The sequence below is a fragment of the Sciurus vulgaris genome (genome assembly GCF_902686455.1).
Source record: "Sciurus vulgaris genome assembly, chromosome: 15".
Classification (NCBI taxonomy): domain Eukaryota; kingdom Metazoa; phylum Chordata; class Mammalia; order Rodentia; family Sciuridae; genus Sciurus; species Sciurus vulgaris.
Genome location: NC_136476.1, coordinates 59324152 through 59341366, shown reverse-complemented (window position 1 = coordinate 59341366; position 17215 = coordinate 59324152). Strand labels below are relative to the sequence as shown.

Here is a 17215-nt window from a genome sequence, read left to right as displayed (position 1 = left end):
AGGCTTTACACAAAGTACAAAAGGGTCCATTTGATTTAGCCCTCTCAAGGAAAAGACTCCTACTGACATCCAGATGTTGCTCACAGCAATAGAAGAGGAAACAGCTCTAGTGTGCGAAGGAAGTTGTCCAGAGTCACATAACCAGTTAGCGAGACTTGGGCCAGTGTGATATGCAATGTCCTCCTGGAAGGGTGTTCTCATGGTAGTTCAAAGCACAGGTTCTAGAATTAGATTAGATTCAAATGCTGGCTCTGCCACTGATTAGCTCTGTGACCTTGTGCAAACAACCTTTCTATAGTTTAGTATCTTAAATCTCCAAAATAAGTAAAAGTATATTTTCACATACCGTTGAGACAATAAATGAGTCAACACATTTCAGTAATAGGTTCACAGTCCCTTATGATATCCAAAAAGCTCTGAAAACCAAAAGTTTTCTCATAAATTTGCAGGGAATTATTCAGTAGCAAACTCTGACAAGAGGCTGTCCATCATCATTATTCCACTTGTGGGATGCAGAAATATTAGGGTGATTGATAGTAGGTGCTTCCTGAGACCCTGCAGAGAGGGTTATGTAATATATAACATAAACATTATATTTACTCTTCAAAATCTGAAAAATTCTGATTTCCCAAACATGTATAGTCTCAAGGTTTTTAGATAATGAATTGTAGACCTTTCCTTAGTACAATATCTGTCACAATTCTAGAGTAGCAGATAAACTGTCCATGTTCAATAGACCCTGGTGGGGGGCGGGAGCTCATGCAATGTTACTAAGTCCCTAAGTCCATTTCTAAGAAGGATGAATTAAGAGACAGTAGTAATGTAAAACTCAACACAGCCAGTCACAGCTCTTTTCCATTACTCAAACAAACATGATTTTCTGGTTCCAACAGTCTGTACTAGGCTTCTTGAAATAGTATAGCTACTCAGTACTGGACATCAGTATACATGAATATACATAAAAGTCAGTCAACAAATATTCATTCAGCACCTACTGTATGCTCAGTGTTGTAAGGATACTGCATGGTCCTTACAGGCTCACTATTGAAATGAGGAAGTCAAGGATACAGTTAAGAAACAAAGTAGTATACAATAATGTGTTAAATTATGGTGACACATTCTAGCTGCTGAGATCCAAAGGGAAGGGATTCTTTATAGAGGTAGGATAATGAGCTGCAGGCAGTTGACTACAGGTTATATGATCTTGGTGAAGTCTCTCTGAGCCTCTTCCTATATCTGTAAAACAGTATGGTTAGGAGGGCTAGCAATAGTTGATTATATAATGCCACATATATAGTGAATAAATATATTTTTCCTGTCAGCCAGCTCTTGAAGAATGGTCGTCACTTAAGTGGGAATGAATGTGAACTATCTGTGTCCTGACTAGAGTATAGACTATATCTGTTGAAGGAACTGCAGGAGATCACTCTGAATGTCGAAGTCAAGTGCAGCAGAATGAGAGGGTGGTGGGCTGGGAAAGGATATTTTGAAAACTTTTGAAGTGATGAGAAACAGAGAACTATGGATGATTTTTAAGGAAAAAAAATGACATGAGTATTCCTGAAAATTACTTTCAGAAAGTAGAGGCCCAGGAGGAAAATAAGAGCCAGGTAAATGTCTAACAAGCCAGTGAGGTCTGGACTGTCTGTGGTGGGTGAGTAGACATGGCATCTTCAGAAAACAATTAACTTTCCTTATCAGCAGTCATATGACACCCCAATAGTCTCTATTTGTGCTGATAGGCAAAGCACTAGGGACAAATAAAAGCTCAAAATCTGTCTTCATATAGTTTTCAAAAAGGGACTTACATGCATAGTCCTTTGAATACTGTGGCATATGAAAAATAGGACATGTTCTAAACATAGTACAAATTCTGGCAGTGTAAGACAGTCAGGGCTAGGCTGTAGCTCAAGGTCTCAGGTGTCAAGAGAAAGCCACGCTGCCTTCCTTAGATCTTGCAACTCAAGGCATATTTCTGCAGCCACTTCCAACTCTTGCTTGTCCTGCCCGTTTGTCCCTTGGGGAACTTACAAAAGAAATCAGAGTATACCTCTTGGTTCCAGGGATGTAATGACTGTCATGTGAAGAGACTTATCTTACTGGACTGACATGAGAAACCTGTTCCTCAAAGCATGGCTCCTGGACAGGTAACAACACAGGCAGAGGCACACACCATGTTTTATTTGTGCAAAATGTATAGCTCATCAAAACTCAGTGTTTTGGAAATTAAGGTGATTTTTCTCCAATCTTTTACTGTATGTATTATATATAGGATGCTGTTCATTCTGTAAATCTCCTTGAGGACAAAGGGCTGTCAATGCAACTGGGCATTTTATACTTACAGAAAATACTTAGCATATGGCAGGTACTTTTGAAATACATGGTAGTTGAACTTATAACAGATGTCTTATAGAAATGACCTTCATAAAAAAGAAAACAATCAGCCATGCCCACCAAGGCCACAATACACTTCTCAAGGAAGCAAAGAAGGAACATCACAGGCACCTGATACTGTTTTGGAACAGTAACTTTAAAATGATTGGAATATCTGAACTAGATTTTAAAAGTTGAAATTTATTCTGCAAGCAAATACTATGCCCAACTGTGTATGTTGTATGTGCCAGACTGGTTGATGACATGCTCCCTTAGGAAGACAGATGAATGTGTTGCTAATAAAAATTACAAATAAATGAAATATTATAGTGGTTTCCAGTCTTTTTGCCACCAGACTCCATTTACCTGCTCATATAAAATTTTATCTGCTAACCAATAATTTGTTTCATTTACTTAAGCCCTACTTTCTTTTCAAAATTGTTCCACGTTAATTCCCAGAAGGAATTAGAGTGATTCCATCAAGTTCATAGTATTGTACTTCGACTAGGCTCTAAATAAAACCCCAAGCTCTCCCCAGGTTTTTTTTTTTTTTTTTTTTTCTTCTTCTTCCACTTCCATGCTCCCCAATTGCTTCTTCAAACTTTTAATTTTGACAAGGCCCCAACTCTACCCCACACCACATCCAGCACATTTCCTTCCCTCACTCTCCAAACTTATTTTTTTAAAAAACGGATCCCCTCAGGTGAATTCAATTTCATTTCTGGCACAAGACTCTAAATCTGTTCTCTTTTCTTTTCTCCCAAATTGAGGAAGATGGTTTCCAAATGCTAGGACCATTAATGCTAGGATTCCTTTTAGCTCATCCAGTAACTTAAATCAGTTATCCACCTGATCTTTATCCTCCACTCTCCTTCAACTGGCTATATTTTCAGATCATAAAAATATAAATTTTTCCTTAATCTCAATCTACAGCCCTCTTTTTAAATTTAATTTTTAATTGGCAAATAATAATTATATACATTTATGGAGTGTGATGTAGCCCTCTTTATTTTCACAGTCTAATCATCTACTTTTATTGCTTTTTACAGATCAACATGAATAAGAATTTCAAATAAAGGGTTGCCATTTGCTTTTTCAATTAAGATGTACTTTAAACAATGTATCCCCCAATCACTATTATTCATAAAAAGGGCTTACCAGGGCATAATTTCAGAATAAAGGTCTTTAACCATTTTAGCTTTACAAAGATATATATTTTTCTTACATTCACCACTTAAATGTAGTAAAATTTTTGTCTGAATTGGCAGATTTAGGAGCTGATGACCTATACTCTCCAGATACTACTTAGCCCTCTGAAAATGGTTTTTTTCCCAGCTCTAGAAGGTGCTCTCATAGAAACTCATTACTGACTTTCTAATGGACAAGTCCAGAGGACACTCTTCCACGTCACTTTCCTATAGCAGTTATCAACTACATGCTGGGCCTTCCATGCTTCTGCTGTTCTTCCCTCTGATCTCTTTGTATCTTGCACATTCACTAAATAAGAGTGGTCCCTGGGATTCGTTCACTCTGGACTTCTTTTCCAGTTTTATTCTTTCCTTGAAATTTAATCTTTCTCTTTCCATTTCTGGTGAATTCCTAAATCAACTTTTAGCCCAGATCTCTTCGGTAAGCACCACATCTCCAATTGGCTCTTGAGTCTGTCTCCTGGACAGATCAACAGACCAAGTTCAAACAACTTCAGCAATCACCTCATTCTATACTGTGGTCCTCAACCCCGTTTCATCAGATAAGAGCACCCAAACACACTCTAAACTTCTAATTTTTCTTTACCTTTATGTTTCAATTACCAACCGTTTATACTTTTGAAATCTGTCTCCTCACATTCCCACTGGCTTGGCTGAAGCACCATAACCTCTCAACTGTTCTATAAGGGCCTGTTGAGTATCTTCACATGGAAACCATAAATTCTTGAACAATTATTTTGCAGATACAGTTTTCTGAGAGTAAGATCCACAGATCTAAGAAAGGTCAAGTATGGTCCCAAATCTCTTCCCTCCCATTAACCTCTATAATACCTTGTGAGTTAAAATGCAGAACAGTCTCCTTGGCACAACTCTCTCCATCTGCCTTCATTAAGCATTGTATTTCCTCCCCTTCACATTCCTGAGACCCTAGGCTACCATCCTACTCTGTGGCTACCAAGTTATCTCACAGACACTATTATTTTCACTGGTTCTCATCTTTTAGACTCATGCCAAGCAACTCCTCTTGAAAGACAACATTTTCCTTCCCTCCTTTTCTAGTCTCTGCATTCATCAATCATTTTCCTGGGAAACAAAACCACTTTTTAAAATATTTTGGTTTTGTTGTTGTTGTTTGTTTGTTTTTTGAGATGGGTCTTGTCATCTTCCCCAGGTTAATCTCAAACTCCTGGGTGCAACTGATGCTCCAACCTCACTTGGTCACTTGCTGTTTTTAAAAAGCAATGAATTGTACATATGATCAAGAATTGTCCATTGCTACAGTTTTGTGACTCCAGATTCATAGCCAAGGATGTTAAAAACTATGCAAATCTAGTAGGAGTATCTCATACAACCATGGTCCAGAATTACAACAAGGTAAATGTAAACAGCCAGGGCTTATAATTTCAGTGAAAAAGTAATGTTTTAGTGTACCTCCCATGAAAACACAATTTGCACTAGGTTTTTAAAAATACTGAGTACAGGTCTAAGAATCTCATTATTGGTTGAGATCCCATTAGCAGTCTGGGAACCACTGGTATAAAATAAAGAAAACTGACTATCCAGGAAAGGAGGATAATTCTGTGGAATCATGTGCAATTTGTTACTTTTTCATACTTTCCATTAGGTGACAAGTACTTGTTTTGAAATCTTAACTGTAAAATACAAGTACCTAACTTGAATAATAAGAGTGCCCAGATAGGTATTTATCTATTACATGTATAATTGACATTTATATGAATACATATAAACACATGATATTCATAATGAGAAAATGAAAAATTGGAAGCGATTTTTACAATGGCCATGGTATAGGAAAAAGGATATTTGCTCAAACTGTTGGGAAGTTTAAGTTAGGGAGTTCTGATAATTTGGAATTCTATATTCAGAAATTAAAGAACCTGGACTTAACTTTATTTTGACCTAATCCAGAAAAAGTTAACTAGCCACAGGCAGAATGAATTCCTTCAAATCCTTGATTCTTAAATTAAAAAAAAAAAAAAAAAAACAGCAATGTTGTTGACAGGACTGGTTTTACACTAAAGTAACAAAAACTCCTACACAAAGCAAAAAACAAAACTGGTTTTAATGATTAAAACGATGACTTAACAGGTTTATAAAACAACCATTAACTAGGGGAAACCCTAGAACCAGAAATAAGAATTTTAAAATTGCATGCAAAATCTAGATACCATAAAACCCAAAGCAATACCAAAATATCTCGAGCTTCCTAGCATAAACTCCAGGTCTTTTTTATTTCCAATTCTTGGTAATCAAAATATGTACACTTTCACATGCTCCTGGTTGTGCAGGAATAAGCTTATTCATATAGTATTACAAATATCTTTCACAGATGGGACAGCACAAAAGATCAATTATCTTCTTCCACTTTTTAGGCCCATCTGGGTGGGAAAAAAGGCACTCCCAAAGATTGCTTGGTAACACCTTTGCTAGGCTAGGTTTGTTAATTACTCACATGATCTTTGCATGTAAACTTAATGGTTCACTCACTTCACTGATCTGGGAATAACCAGGCACTGTAACAGCCTTTCATTAACTCACATGCCAAACAATTAACTCTCTTATTAAACAAATGACAAAAACTTTGTATACTGGTTTCAAAAACATCTGGGCTTTGTTTGACAACTTACATATGCTAATCACTAGGCTTTGGCATGCACAGCCAAACATAATGGAATTGAAGGACCACCATGAGATGGTGGCAAAAGATTCTCTGAATCACTATTCTCAGGTTTTCTAACTCAGCTGCTCCCAGTTCCCTGGCACTCATTCCAACTTTGTCCTTCAGAGCACCTCCACGTTCACCTGGGTTCGACTTCTCTGCTGAAAGATTTGTTAAAAGATAGTTAAATAAATTAGTGAGTCTTTGTCCATGATCATGAAAACGGAGTAATTAGAAGTCAATTGCCCACGGGCATGTGTCCACTACTCACAGGATCTTTAGAAACCATTTGCCTGAGGCCAAGGACAACTTGCTTTATCAGAAAATCTGACCCATATTGGGCCATACTAAAACTGCACTTGGGTAGCTAGTCTCAAATTAAACTGAGCCTACATATTTCTCTACATTTACTGCATCCATGCAGTATGCAATTTTTGATGCTGAATAAGAGAAATATGGCAATTGAAGGCTTCACCACAAGCATCACATTCATGGGCTTCTTGGGTTTTCACCTCTGCATGGATCTTCTGATGGTTGACAAGGCTGCGCTGTTGACTGAAACTTTTGTCACACTTCTCACATTTGTACGGTTTCTCTCCTGTGTGTATTCTCTGGTGTTGAATCAGACCTGAGTTCCGGCTAAAGGCCTTTCCACATTCCTCACATTTATGGGGCTTATTACCTGTGTGAACACCCTGATGTCGAATAAGATTACAAAGCTGACTGAAGCTTTTGCCACACTGTCTGCAGAGATAGGGTCTCTCACCAGTGTGGATTCTCTGGTGTTCTATGAGAAATGAACTCCGACTAAAGCTTTTCCCACAAACAGTACACAGATAGGGCTTTTCGCCAGTGTGGATTCTTTGATGCTGTACAAGATGAGCACTTACACTAAAAGTTTTCCCACATTCATCACATTTGTAAGACTTTTCTTTAGGGTAGACCTCCTGCTGTATAACAAGACTGCAATTTGGATCAAAAGTGTCCTTAGTTTCACTATATGGATAAGTCTTCTCTCTGGTATGGATTCTCTGATGCTGAATAAGACCTGAGCTTCTACTAAAGGCTTTTCCACATTCCTCACATTTATGAGGTTTGTCTCCTGTGTGAATTCTCTGATGACGAGTAAGATTGCAAAGCTGACTGAAACTTTTCCCACACTCTTTGCACTGATAAGGCCGTTCACCAGTATGGATCCTCTGATGTTCAATAAGAAATGAGCTCCGACTGAAGCTTTTTCCACATTCTATACAAAGAAAAGGTTTCTCACCAGTGTGGATTTTTTGGTGTTGTATAAGGTATGTACTTAATCTAAAGGCTTTCCCACATTCACCACATTTATGGGGTCTTTCCCCAGTGTGAATTCTCTGATGTTCAACGAGCAATGAATTTCGGCTAAAGCTTTTCTTACATTTGGTACAGTGATAGGGTTTCTCACCAGTGTGAGTTCTCTGATGCTCAATAAGGTGTGACTTCCAACTGAAGGCCTTCCCACAGTCACTACATTTATGGGGTTTCTCACCTGTATGAATCCTTTGATGTTTAACAAGGCTCCTTCTCTGGCTGAAGCTCTGTTTGCATTGATTACACTGGTAGGGTCTTTCTCCAGTGTGGATTCTCTGATGTCTAATAAGGGTTGAACTCACACTAAAGGTTTTTCCACAGTAATTACACTCATAGGGCCTTTCCCCGGTGTGAATTCTCTGATGTTCAATAACAAATGAACTACGACTGAAACTCTTCCCACATTCATTGCACTGAAAAGGTTTCTCACCAGTATGGACCCTTTGATGTTGAATGAAATGGGCCTTGCGGACAAAACCCTTTCCACATTCTTCACATTTATGGCATTTTTCTTCTGAGTTTTGTTTCTTGTGGATAATATTAGTATTTCCTCTGAATATTTTCTGTTCCTGGGTTAAAGATTCCCGTGGTATTTCCCATAAGAAGATTCCTCTCTGTTTATCTAACCTACCAACAAGTTCAAAGGTTTCTCTACCCATGGGATCCTGGTCAATTTCACTTTTGATTCTTGTAACTATTACACCCTGTGGCTCCACTTCTTCCTCAATTTCTTCAATTTCTTGTTTTACAGTTGGTTCTTCATCCTTATCTCTGTTCAAAACATCTGGAATAATAAATAATAAATATAATCCAAACATCAGCCAAGCTCTTTAATGGCAAACAGAAACTATCAGAAAAATAAGAAAATCAAGCTAGATATGGTGGTACATGTCTGTAATCCCAGCTACTTAGGGAGCCATGGCAGGAGGATTTCAAGTCTGAGGCCAGCCTGGACAACTTAGTGAGACTCTCGTCTTTACTAAAAAATAAAAAGCGTTGGGGATGTGGCTGTTATAGAGTGCTCCTGGGTTCAATCCTCAGTACAAAAAAAAGAGTAATCAAGACAAATTAATCTACTCCACTATAAAACAGTTTATTAACTCAGAGTGTTACTATGAAGATTAAATTAGCCCACATGAAAAACCATTTAGAACAGTATATGACAAAGAATATAACGTATATAAATATTACTCCTTCTTATTTTTAGGAGGCAAGATCTTGCTAAGTTGCCCAGATTGGTCTCAAACTCCTGGGCTCAAGAGATCCTCTTGCCTCAGCCTCCCAAATACCTGGGATGACAGCTTGACTTAATATTATTATTTAATGGTGTTATCTGATGAAATAAACTGGCTCTTTTGGAGATGGATACCAAGACTGTTCAGGCGGCAAAGAATGAGACAGTAGGAGCCAAGCAGAGTTGGGGTAAAGAGCTGTCAAATCAATACTGATACAAAGTAAGATGGGTAAACAAAGAAGACAAGTAGGGGTGGGATTAACCAGTCTAAGGAAGAAAGGATAGCAAGGAAAGAAAACAGTAAGGTCAGAAAAATTTAGGACGAGAAAGCATCTGAGCAGAATAAATAGACCAATTGGTAGGAGGAACACATAAGAGATTCTGGGAAAGATAAAAAAGATGAAGAACCAGGGGAAAGCTACAATTTATTCATTAATAGGAATTACTGACTAGCATGATGGAGTGAGCCAGGATTCAAAGATAAGTCATAAAGCCCCATACAAGATCAAATGGACATTGAGTAAAAATGGGAAAATAATAGAGTAAAAATGGGGAAATAAAGAAGAAAATTTCAAGCAATAAATAGCTCCTATATAGATAAATGGGTCTTTTTTTTTAAAAAAAAGGTTGAAATGACATGAAGGTTATTTTGGTTTGTTTTCTTTAAAGTCTATGGTCTAGAAAGAAGAAATAAAGTATACAGGAACATGTTCAGAGAAATGGATGAAAAAAGTATGCAGCAGTTTATGCCTTCACTTACCACAAATCTTCCAAGTACAAATGATTCTCAACCTTCTGAATATATAAGACTCAAGGTTCATCACCTTATTTTCAGCTGACAATCTGTATTACATCTGAGAAATAAAAATCCTGCAGATGTTGAAGAAAATATAGCATAATAATCTAATAACACAGTGGTTTATAGGATGATTAATCCTGCCCCTGACTTTTTTTTCTGATTTTTCATCTTTCTTGCTGCCTGATAATGCCACCAGAAGATTCAATCACTATGAAATTTATTTTGACCTTAAATTTTTCATAAACCTCTTCTATTTCTTTTATTACCAATTCTGCATTACTGTCCATAACTCCACAGTGTTGCCAATAGATGCCACTATTAACATTTTTAACTGTTCGTCATGTGCTGGTCTCTTTCACTGATTCATAAAATCCTCGTGGGAAGGAAAGTCTCTGTAATATTTATCCAGTGGGGTATTGTTCTAGGGGTTTTACTCAAAGAAATAAGACAAAGTCAACATTACTTAAAGATGATATTAATGTCTACCTAAACTTTCTGAATCAAATGAAAATATAATAGCAAAAACAAGATTATAAAAGTTAGTTATTATCAAGAAAACCAGTCAATATTCTTATCTTTTAAATGTGAAGCCATCTCTGAATTTTCTTTTGACTTACTTCAAACCAGTTATTAAGCTATTTTATTGAAAGCAAAACAAACTTACTTCTCTTACTCTCCTAAGCAACTACTGGAACCTCAACTTCTTTGCTACTTACAATGTTTCTTCTAGAATTCACTTTCAGTGGACACTAAAGTCCTAGATTTCTCCTTTCTTTCTGTTAACCAATCACCAAAATCATGGAGTCCTTTCTAGTATCCACCATGTCCTTTTAACCCTCACAATCATGTAGCTATGTAATAACCTGTGGCCCTGAACTTTACGCTGCCCTCACATTATATTTGCCTGATTCCAGAGATGTTTAGGAAATGGTATTCTATTCATGTCATCACTTACAGAGCCAGCAGTAACATATCACATTAAGATCAAATCAAAGCTCTTTATTATGAGACTGAGAACTGTTCATGACATGGTCTCTAATTCCAAACTCAACCCTCCTACCTACTTATCATACTTTTGTAGGTAAACTGCTTGTGTTAGTTCTTCATGCCCTATCTTTGCATTTCCTATTTACTAAGTGTCTCTCAGCATTGCTAACTGAGCAACTCTTGGTTCTTTAAGATTCAGCTCAAAGCAACTTTCTCTAGAAAGTCTTTGCTAAGTCCACTAGACACATTTAGGTGTTCCATTTTTTTAATTACCAATTCTGCATTACTGTCCATAACTCCACAGTGTTGCCAATAGATGCCACTATTAACATTTTTAACTGTTTGTCATGTGTTGGTCTCTTTCACTGATTCATAAAATCCTTGTGGGAAGGAAAAGTTCTGTAATATTTATCCAGTGGGTTGTTCTAGGGGTTTTACTCAAAGAAATAAGACAAAGTTAACATTACTTAAAGATGATATTAATGTCTACCTAAACTTTCTGAATCAAATGAAAATATAAGAGCAAAAACAAGATCATAAATATTAGTTATTATCAAGAAAACCAGTCAGTAAACACTATAGAAATATAAAATGTTCTTCACAGTAGTGACAAAAAATATAAAACCTAGGGAATAAATATAGCAAGGAATGTTCTACTGAGGCATGGTGGTATACCCCTGTAGACCCAGCTACTCAGGTGGCTGAAGCAAGAGCCCAGGAGTTTGTGGCCATCCTGGGCAATACAGTGGGAGTCTACTTCAAAAAACAAAGAGACAAAAATTAACTAAAAACAAAGAAATAAAACAACTAGTAAGTAAAAAATGTACGAGACCTGTAAAAATAATCTGTAAAATTTTTCTGAAAGACAAAAGGACAGTTAAATAGTCAACCAAGTGGCTAAAGAGATTCAATATTATAAGAACTGCAATTCTTCCTAAATTAATCTATGAAACTAATAACATTACAATCAAAATCACATGAATCAATTAAAAAACCAATATATCTAAATTTCAATTGAAAGAATGTATGCAACTAGCTTGTTAAGTACACCCTTAAAAAAAAAAAAAACTGAAGACTGACTTATCTTATGAAACATAAAATACAATATATTGTTAAAGTAAAGGAAATAATGACACTGGCATAGAAACAAATAGGTTAACAGGACAGGAAGATGAAGAAAATGAGTGGAGGCTTCCATACAGAGTAGACTTGGAATGATTATCTATTACATCCAGCTTGGTGATTATGTGCTGTGCTTGTATATCTTCCCATCTTGTGGTCATTGATCATTTATCCACAGTAGGCATCTGACTCAAAGTGAATTTCTCTCCAGGAATGTGGAAACTGAAATTAAAATAGCTAATTTAAATGTGGCTAGAACTGTAAACTCAACTTGGAAGCTAAAAGGGCAGAAGCATGTGGACATACGACAAAAGACTATTCTGCTAAGGGGAAAGAAATAAAGCAAGAAGAGTGTTATGGACAAAATGGTGTATACCCTTTGAAAATTCAGATGTTGAAACCATAAGCCCCAAGGTAATAATATTTGGAGGTGAAGCCTTTGGTAGGTAATTAAGTTTAGATGAGGTCATGAGGGTAGAGTCCCCATGGTGGGTTTATAGTGTCTTCAGAAATAGAAGAAAGGCAAGTGGCTCTCTCCCTTTCTTCCACTCTACAGAGTGGAAGCCATCTAAGTCAGAAGGAGGGCCCTCACCAGAAACTGAGTTGGCCAGTACATTGATGTTGGACTTCACAGTCTGCAGAACTGTGAGATAAGTGACTTGATTAAGCTGCCCAGCCTACTGAATTTTGTTACTGCAGCCTAATCTAAGACAAAATAATTCTTTATTTCTTGAGATTGATTCAATTTCTGCTTTCAGTCCTTTGAAGATATTCAGTTATAATCATGCTCATATATTATATAAAACATATCCCCATAATAATTCCCTTGTAGGTTTATGCTAGCTTGATTAATTTTAACAATTTTTAACTCAACAGTTCTAATACTATGGTTGCTGAGGGTAGAGAAAGAGAAGGTAAGAAGATGGTAAATGGGCAAACTTTAGGTCAGAAGAAAGGTTTCTTATGAAAGGCCAGAACAATAAATATTTTTCATTTTGTGAACTATAATGTTTGTGCTATTGTAGCATGAAAGTAATTAAAGACAATAAAGGAATAAGTATGTCTATGTCAAAAATAGGCCACAGGCCACAGTTGACCTGTGGGCCATATTTGCCAACCTTACTATCCAATGGAGTATAAAATGAACAGTTTTTCTGGCTAACAGAGTGGGAGAATGGGGAAGAACTGGAATTTCTAGGACCTACCGCAGGTTCAATAACAATTAATTGAATGACTAATTTAACAAATAACTGGGGAAAGAATATAATTAAAGAAAAAAAAAAACAAGGAGTTCAAGGTCTTGTAAATTCAGCAATTCTTAGTTCTGTCCAGTGTGACTCAAGTAGTCTAAAGAGTCAACTTATAGATAAACTGGCAGTGACTCAGAGACACCATGGCATTAAAAAAAAAAAAAAAAAAATTAACAGTTGAAGATTGAAGTGGTATGCAGGAAATCGCAGAGGAGACAAGAAAGTTGGGCAGAAACTATATTAGGGAGGTCCTAGAAATGGTAAGAAATTAAGATTTTTGCCCTTTAAGCTATCTGGAACCATCAAAAGTTTTAAGTAGTTAACTAACACAAAATCACTTTGGTGACAATACATAAAATATATTTTTTAAAAAAGAGATTGGTGGCCATGGACTAGTTTAGGGCTATGGCAATAATCCAGTTAAGAGATGCAAAGTCTTAAATGAACTGTACTTATTCAGTCACACAAACATTTAAGAAGCATATAACATAGGACTGGCTTTGTGATAAGAGCTGGAGAAATCAAATGAAAAAGGTAAAACTATTGTCCTTGTGATGGTTAGAGAGATAACAAATAAAGAATGATTATAGGATAATATGTTAAATACTGGAAATACAGAGAAAATAAGGCCCAGGAGATCTTAATGGACTTTTTGAGACTTGTCCAGTGTGAGTTACTTATATGGTCTTCAAAATACAGGGAAGATGATGATGAGAGTAATGTTAAATACTTATACTATGCTTCCTATGTGTGACTCAGTATTTTAAGTGCTTAAAACATATACCATCTCAGTAAATACAATAACTATAAGAGGTGGGTGCTAGTCTTATTTCCATTTTATTAAAAAAAAAAAAAAAAAAAGAACTGAGGTACCGAAATGTCAAGTAAGTCACCAATAGCCACAAGACTAGTGAGTGGTGGAACCAGGATTTGAATCAGACAATTACGTTCCATCTTACTTTTGAGGTGGAGATAAAAGATTAGGGATGTATCACATAATTGCAGTGATGCCTGAGTGTAGATAATATTATCCAAGCAAAGTGTTCAGAGAGGAAGTCAGAATATAAGACAATGGAGGCAAGCAATAAAGAATTTCAAATATTCATAAAGAGGTGAATAGAATAAGGTTCAGAAAAGAGCCTACTTCATTTGACAATGAGGTTATTATAAATCTCTGCTACACAACTTAAAGGGTGTGTTAGAGGCAAGACAAGAGGTGTAGAGATAATGGAAGGTAAAGTAGTACAGAATTCACAATAACTACTCTTAAAAAAACTTGGCTATGAAGAGGACAAGTAGCAAGTTATAGGGAGCAATAAAAAGGAGACTCTGGTTCAAAGATTTTTTTTTTCTTTCTTCCCCCTTCTTCCTCAATTGAATAAGCCAAGAACAGACCTATCATGAGAATAAAGGTACTGAGAGAGAAGGACTAGAGACTGAAGGCTATTTAGGGGAAAAAAAAATGATTGATAAGTTTTTGGAGAAAAGACAGGACTAGTTTTAAGTGTGAAATGAGGGCAGAGAGGATGAGGGTTCAGGTTTAGTGGCTTCTATTTTCTCTGTGAAATAGAAGGTGAGGTCCAGAGAATGATGGAAAACTTAACTTTTTGAAGTAGTCACAAAAGGAACAGGGAACTAGGCCTATGGAGGACAAGAACAACAACAAAACCCCACAAAAGAAAAACAGAAAAACACTAAAATCAAAACCAACCAACCAACCCTGCTGAAATGTAAACCAAGTGGGAACTAGGGGAAAAAAAACGCCGTGGGTGTGTGTGTGCACACACATATACATACATATACATGTATACATACATACACGCACACAGACATCAGTCCTTTTGGTTAGAGACTGTTCCCTTGAGTTTAGTAACTCAAGCAGAAGAGGGAGAAAAAGTATATTTTTATAACAAATAATAGGATTTGAAGTTTTCAAATGGACATAATTTATTACCAAGGAGATAAGAGAGCATGCTGTTAATTAGATGAGAAGGTAGTAAGGAGAGGACTGACAAACACCATGGTAAAGAAGAAGACATGTAACAGGAGAGGAAACACTACTATTAACAATGAAAAGATATAGATGGGAAGGTGTAGGAGAGAGTGAAGGTAAGAAGTTGCAGTGAGCTCTATAAGGGCAGAAGTATGTCCTTTAGTCACCATTGTTTAGCTGCAGTCAATACACATCTATTGACTGAATATGTGGTCAGAAAAAAGGGTGTTGGGGTTTAATACCTGCCTGTTCATGAAAAATTTAAGGATATGATCAATGATATGAGTAGCTGAGTAAATGTGGGTCTGCAAGACAACACATGGTTCAGATCCACTGAGGTTCAAGTATTGACTGGGTCCTCGATGATGTGGGTTAAATAGAGAAGACTGGAATAGGTGACAAAATTATATGTGAAGAACCAAAGAAAAAGCTGACAGAGGATAAGGAAGAAATTGAATGGTTAGGACAAGAGTGCTGAGGCCTCAAAGGAGGAGAGTTTGTTTGAAGGTAGAAGGCTAGTGCTTTCGGGAACAGCACTGAAAAGCAGGAAGTACAGTAACTTCTCCCTTCCAGACTCCAGACAAAGGACAGAGAGGAGAAGTGGGAGAATAAGCAGCCCCCACTCAAAGGACTGCCAGAGAAGTGGTGTCCTTGGGCAAGTGCCAGGTTTCAGTTAAGGCAGGGACGGGTAAGGAACATTATGTGAAGAAGAACAGGGGCTCCAGAAGGCGCAGTGAAAAGGGGTAGGAGGAAAGCAGTGGGAGGATGAGCCAGGAGGGAAAGTACAGAGCAATATGGGAATAAGATTATGAAGTCAGGAAGCCAGAAAAGCTTGCATTTTGGTCACTGCAAGGAAGTTAAGGATAAGAGTCTCAAGGAAACAACTAAAAAAGGTTTGAATCAGAACTTTGGAACAAAGAGTTTTGGTACTAGTACTGGTCCAAACATTCTGAGTCTGATTTCCAGTACCTTCTTAGATGTTTTTGTTACAGAAACAACAGATTCTTACCCAGTGAGACCAGGTTCCCATAATTCTCCATCATGACATCTTTATAGAGGCTTCTCTGAGCTGGGTCCAGATAATCCCACTCCTCCTGGGTAAAAAACACAGCCACATCCTCAAATGACAGCAACCCCTGAAATAGTATGATTTCTGTAGTCAGTTCCTGTTGTCTCAAGGACAATTCTACCACTGAAAGTGGCAGAAGCAATTACTTATCAGGGCCAGGTGGTCTGGAAAGAACACAGTAACTAAGAATGCCCAAAAGTGCCCAATTCTGGGAACTGACTGCAACAAACAGGCCCCTAGGACTAGCGGGTAGGTGGGCTGGATTCTTGTCCTAGGAAGTGAAGGACCTAAGGAAAAGGCATTTTCTAGTTTAATAAGTATATCCTAATATTTTAATTTAGAAAACTGCCCCAAGGCCTCTCCAAGCTTCCCTTACCTCACTGTCCCGCTCCAATTCTCTACACGCATTCGCTTGTGACCCTATTGAATTCAATTCAATTCAATTCAATTCCATCAGGTTCTTTAAGCATCTACCTTGGGTCCAGGCATCGTGCCAGGCGCAGAAGACACAGAAGAAGGTCAAAAATGGTGCCTTACCTATAAGAACTCAAAAATGAGAGAGCTAGCTAGGAGCATTCCTAATTTTCTCCAGCCGATTTATCAAGTTGCTCAAGAAAGAAAAGGAGCCAGTGAGCAGTTTTTAAGTGAACCGCGCCCCAGAGCACCGGCAGGGACTGGGGGGTTCCTTGCACGACAATGGCGGTCAGCAAGTTGGGGGGAGGGCAGGGAAAGGCCCAGCTGGGGTCATGGAGAAACAACCGGGATCCCTGGAAAGGGCAACTTACCTTTGGCTCCAGCGGGGGACTGGGGGAGGCCATTCTCCCTGCCAGAGAAGAGCAGCGGCCTCACGGAAAGGCTCTGGTGAGGCCTATCCAGCTGCTGGAAATTAGGCCCAACGAAGACGAGGTTCCCTGGATGAGTCTGGCGAGGTCCTGCCTCGGTCCCCGAGCGGTCACGTTCCCAGCGGCATATCGGACACGCACCCTGGCTGTCCCCGCAACGTCGAATCCCCTCCCCTGCCTGGCTGCGCAGTCTTTCAGATCTCGCTAGAGCCTCCCCTCGGTTGCCAATTCCTCTGCCTCACAGCCAAGCAGCTGTACGACCGCCCGCCCCCGGACCAGAAGGCGTCACCCGGAACCTTCCCGGGACGCCCCCA

The 17215-nt window shown here is 38.0% G+C and overlaps 1 protein-coding gene across 1 annotated transcript; it reads right to left on the bottom strand.

The window, feature by feature from the left end:
* Nucleotides 1-5645: 5645 nt before the first annotated feature.
* ZNF189 (zinc finger protein 189) lies at nt 5646-17139 on the bottom strand. Its single transcript, XM_079113321.1, has 4 exons — nt 16845-17139; nt 16436-16479; nt 16000-16081; nt 5646-8389 (listed from the first exon to the last, which is right to left on the bottom strand). Exons 3-4 carry the CDS (start codon nt 16031-16033, stop codon nt 6669-6671), a joined length of 1755 nt encoding a protein of 584 aa, XP_078969447.1. The 5' UTR covers nt 16034-16081; nt 16436-16479; nt 16845-17139; the 3' UTR covers nt 5646-6668.
* Between the last annotated feature and the right edge of the window lie 76 nt (nt 17140-17215).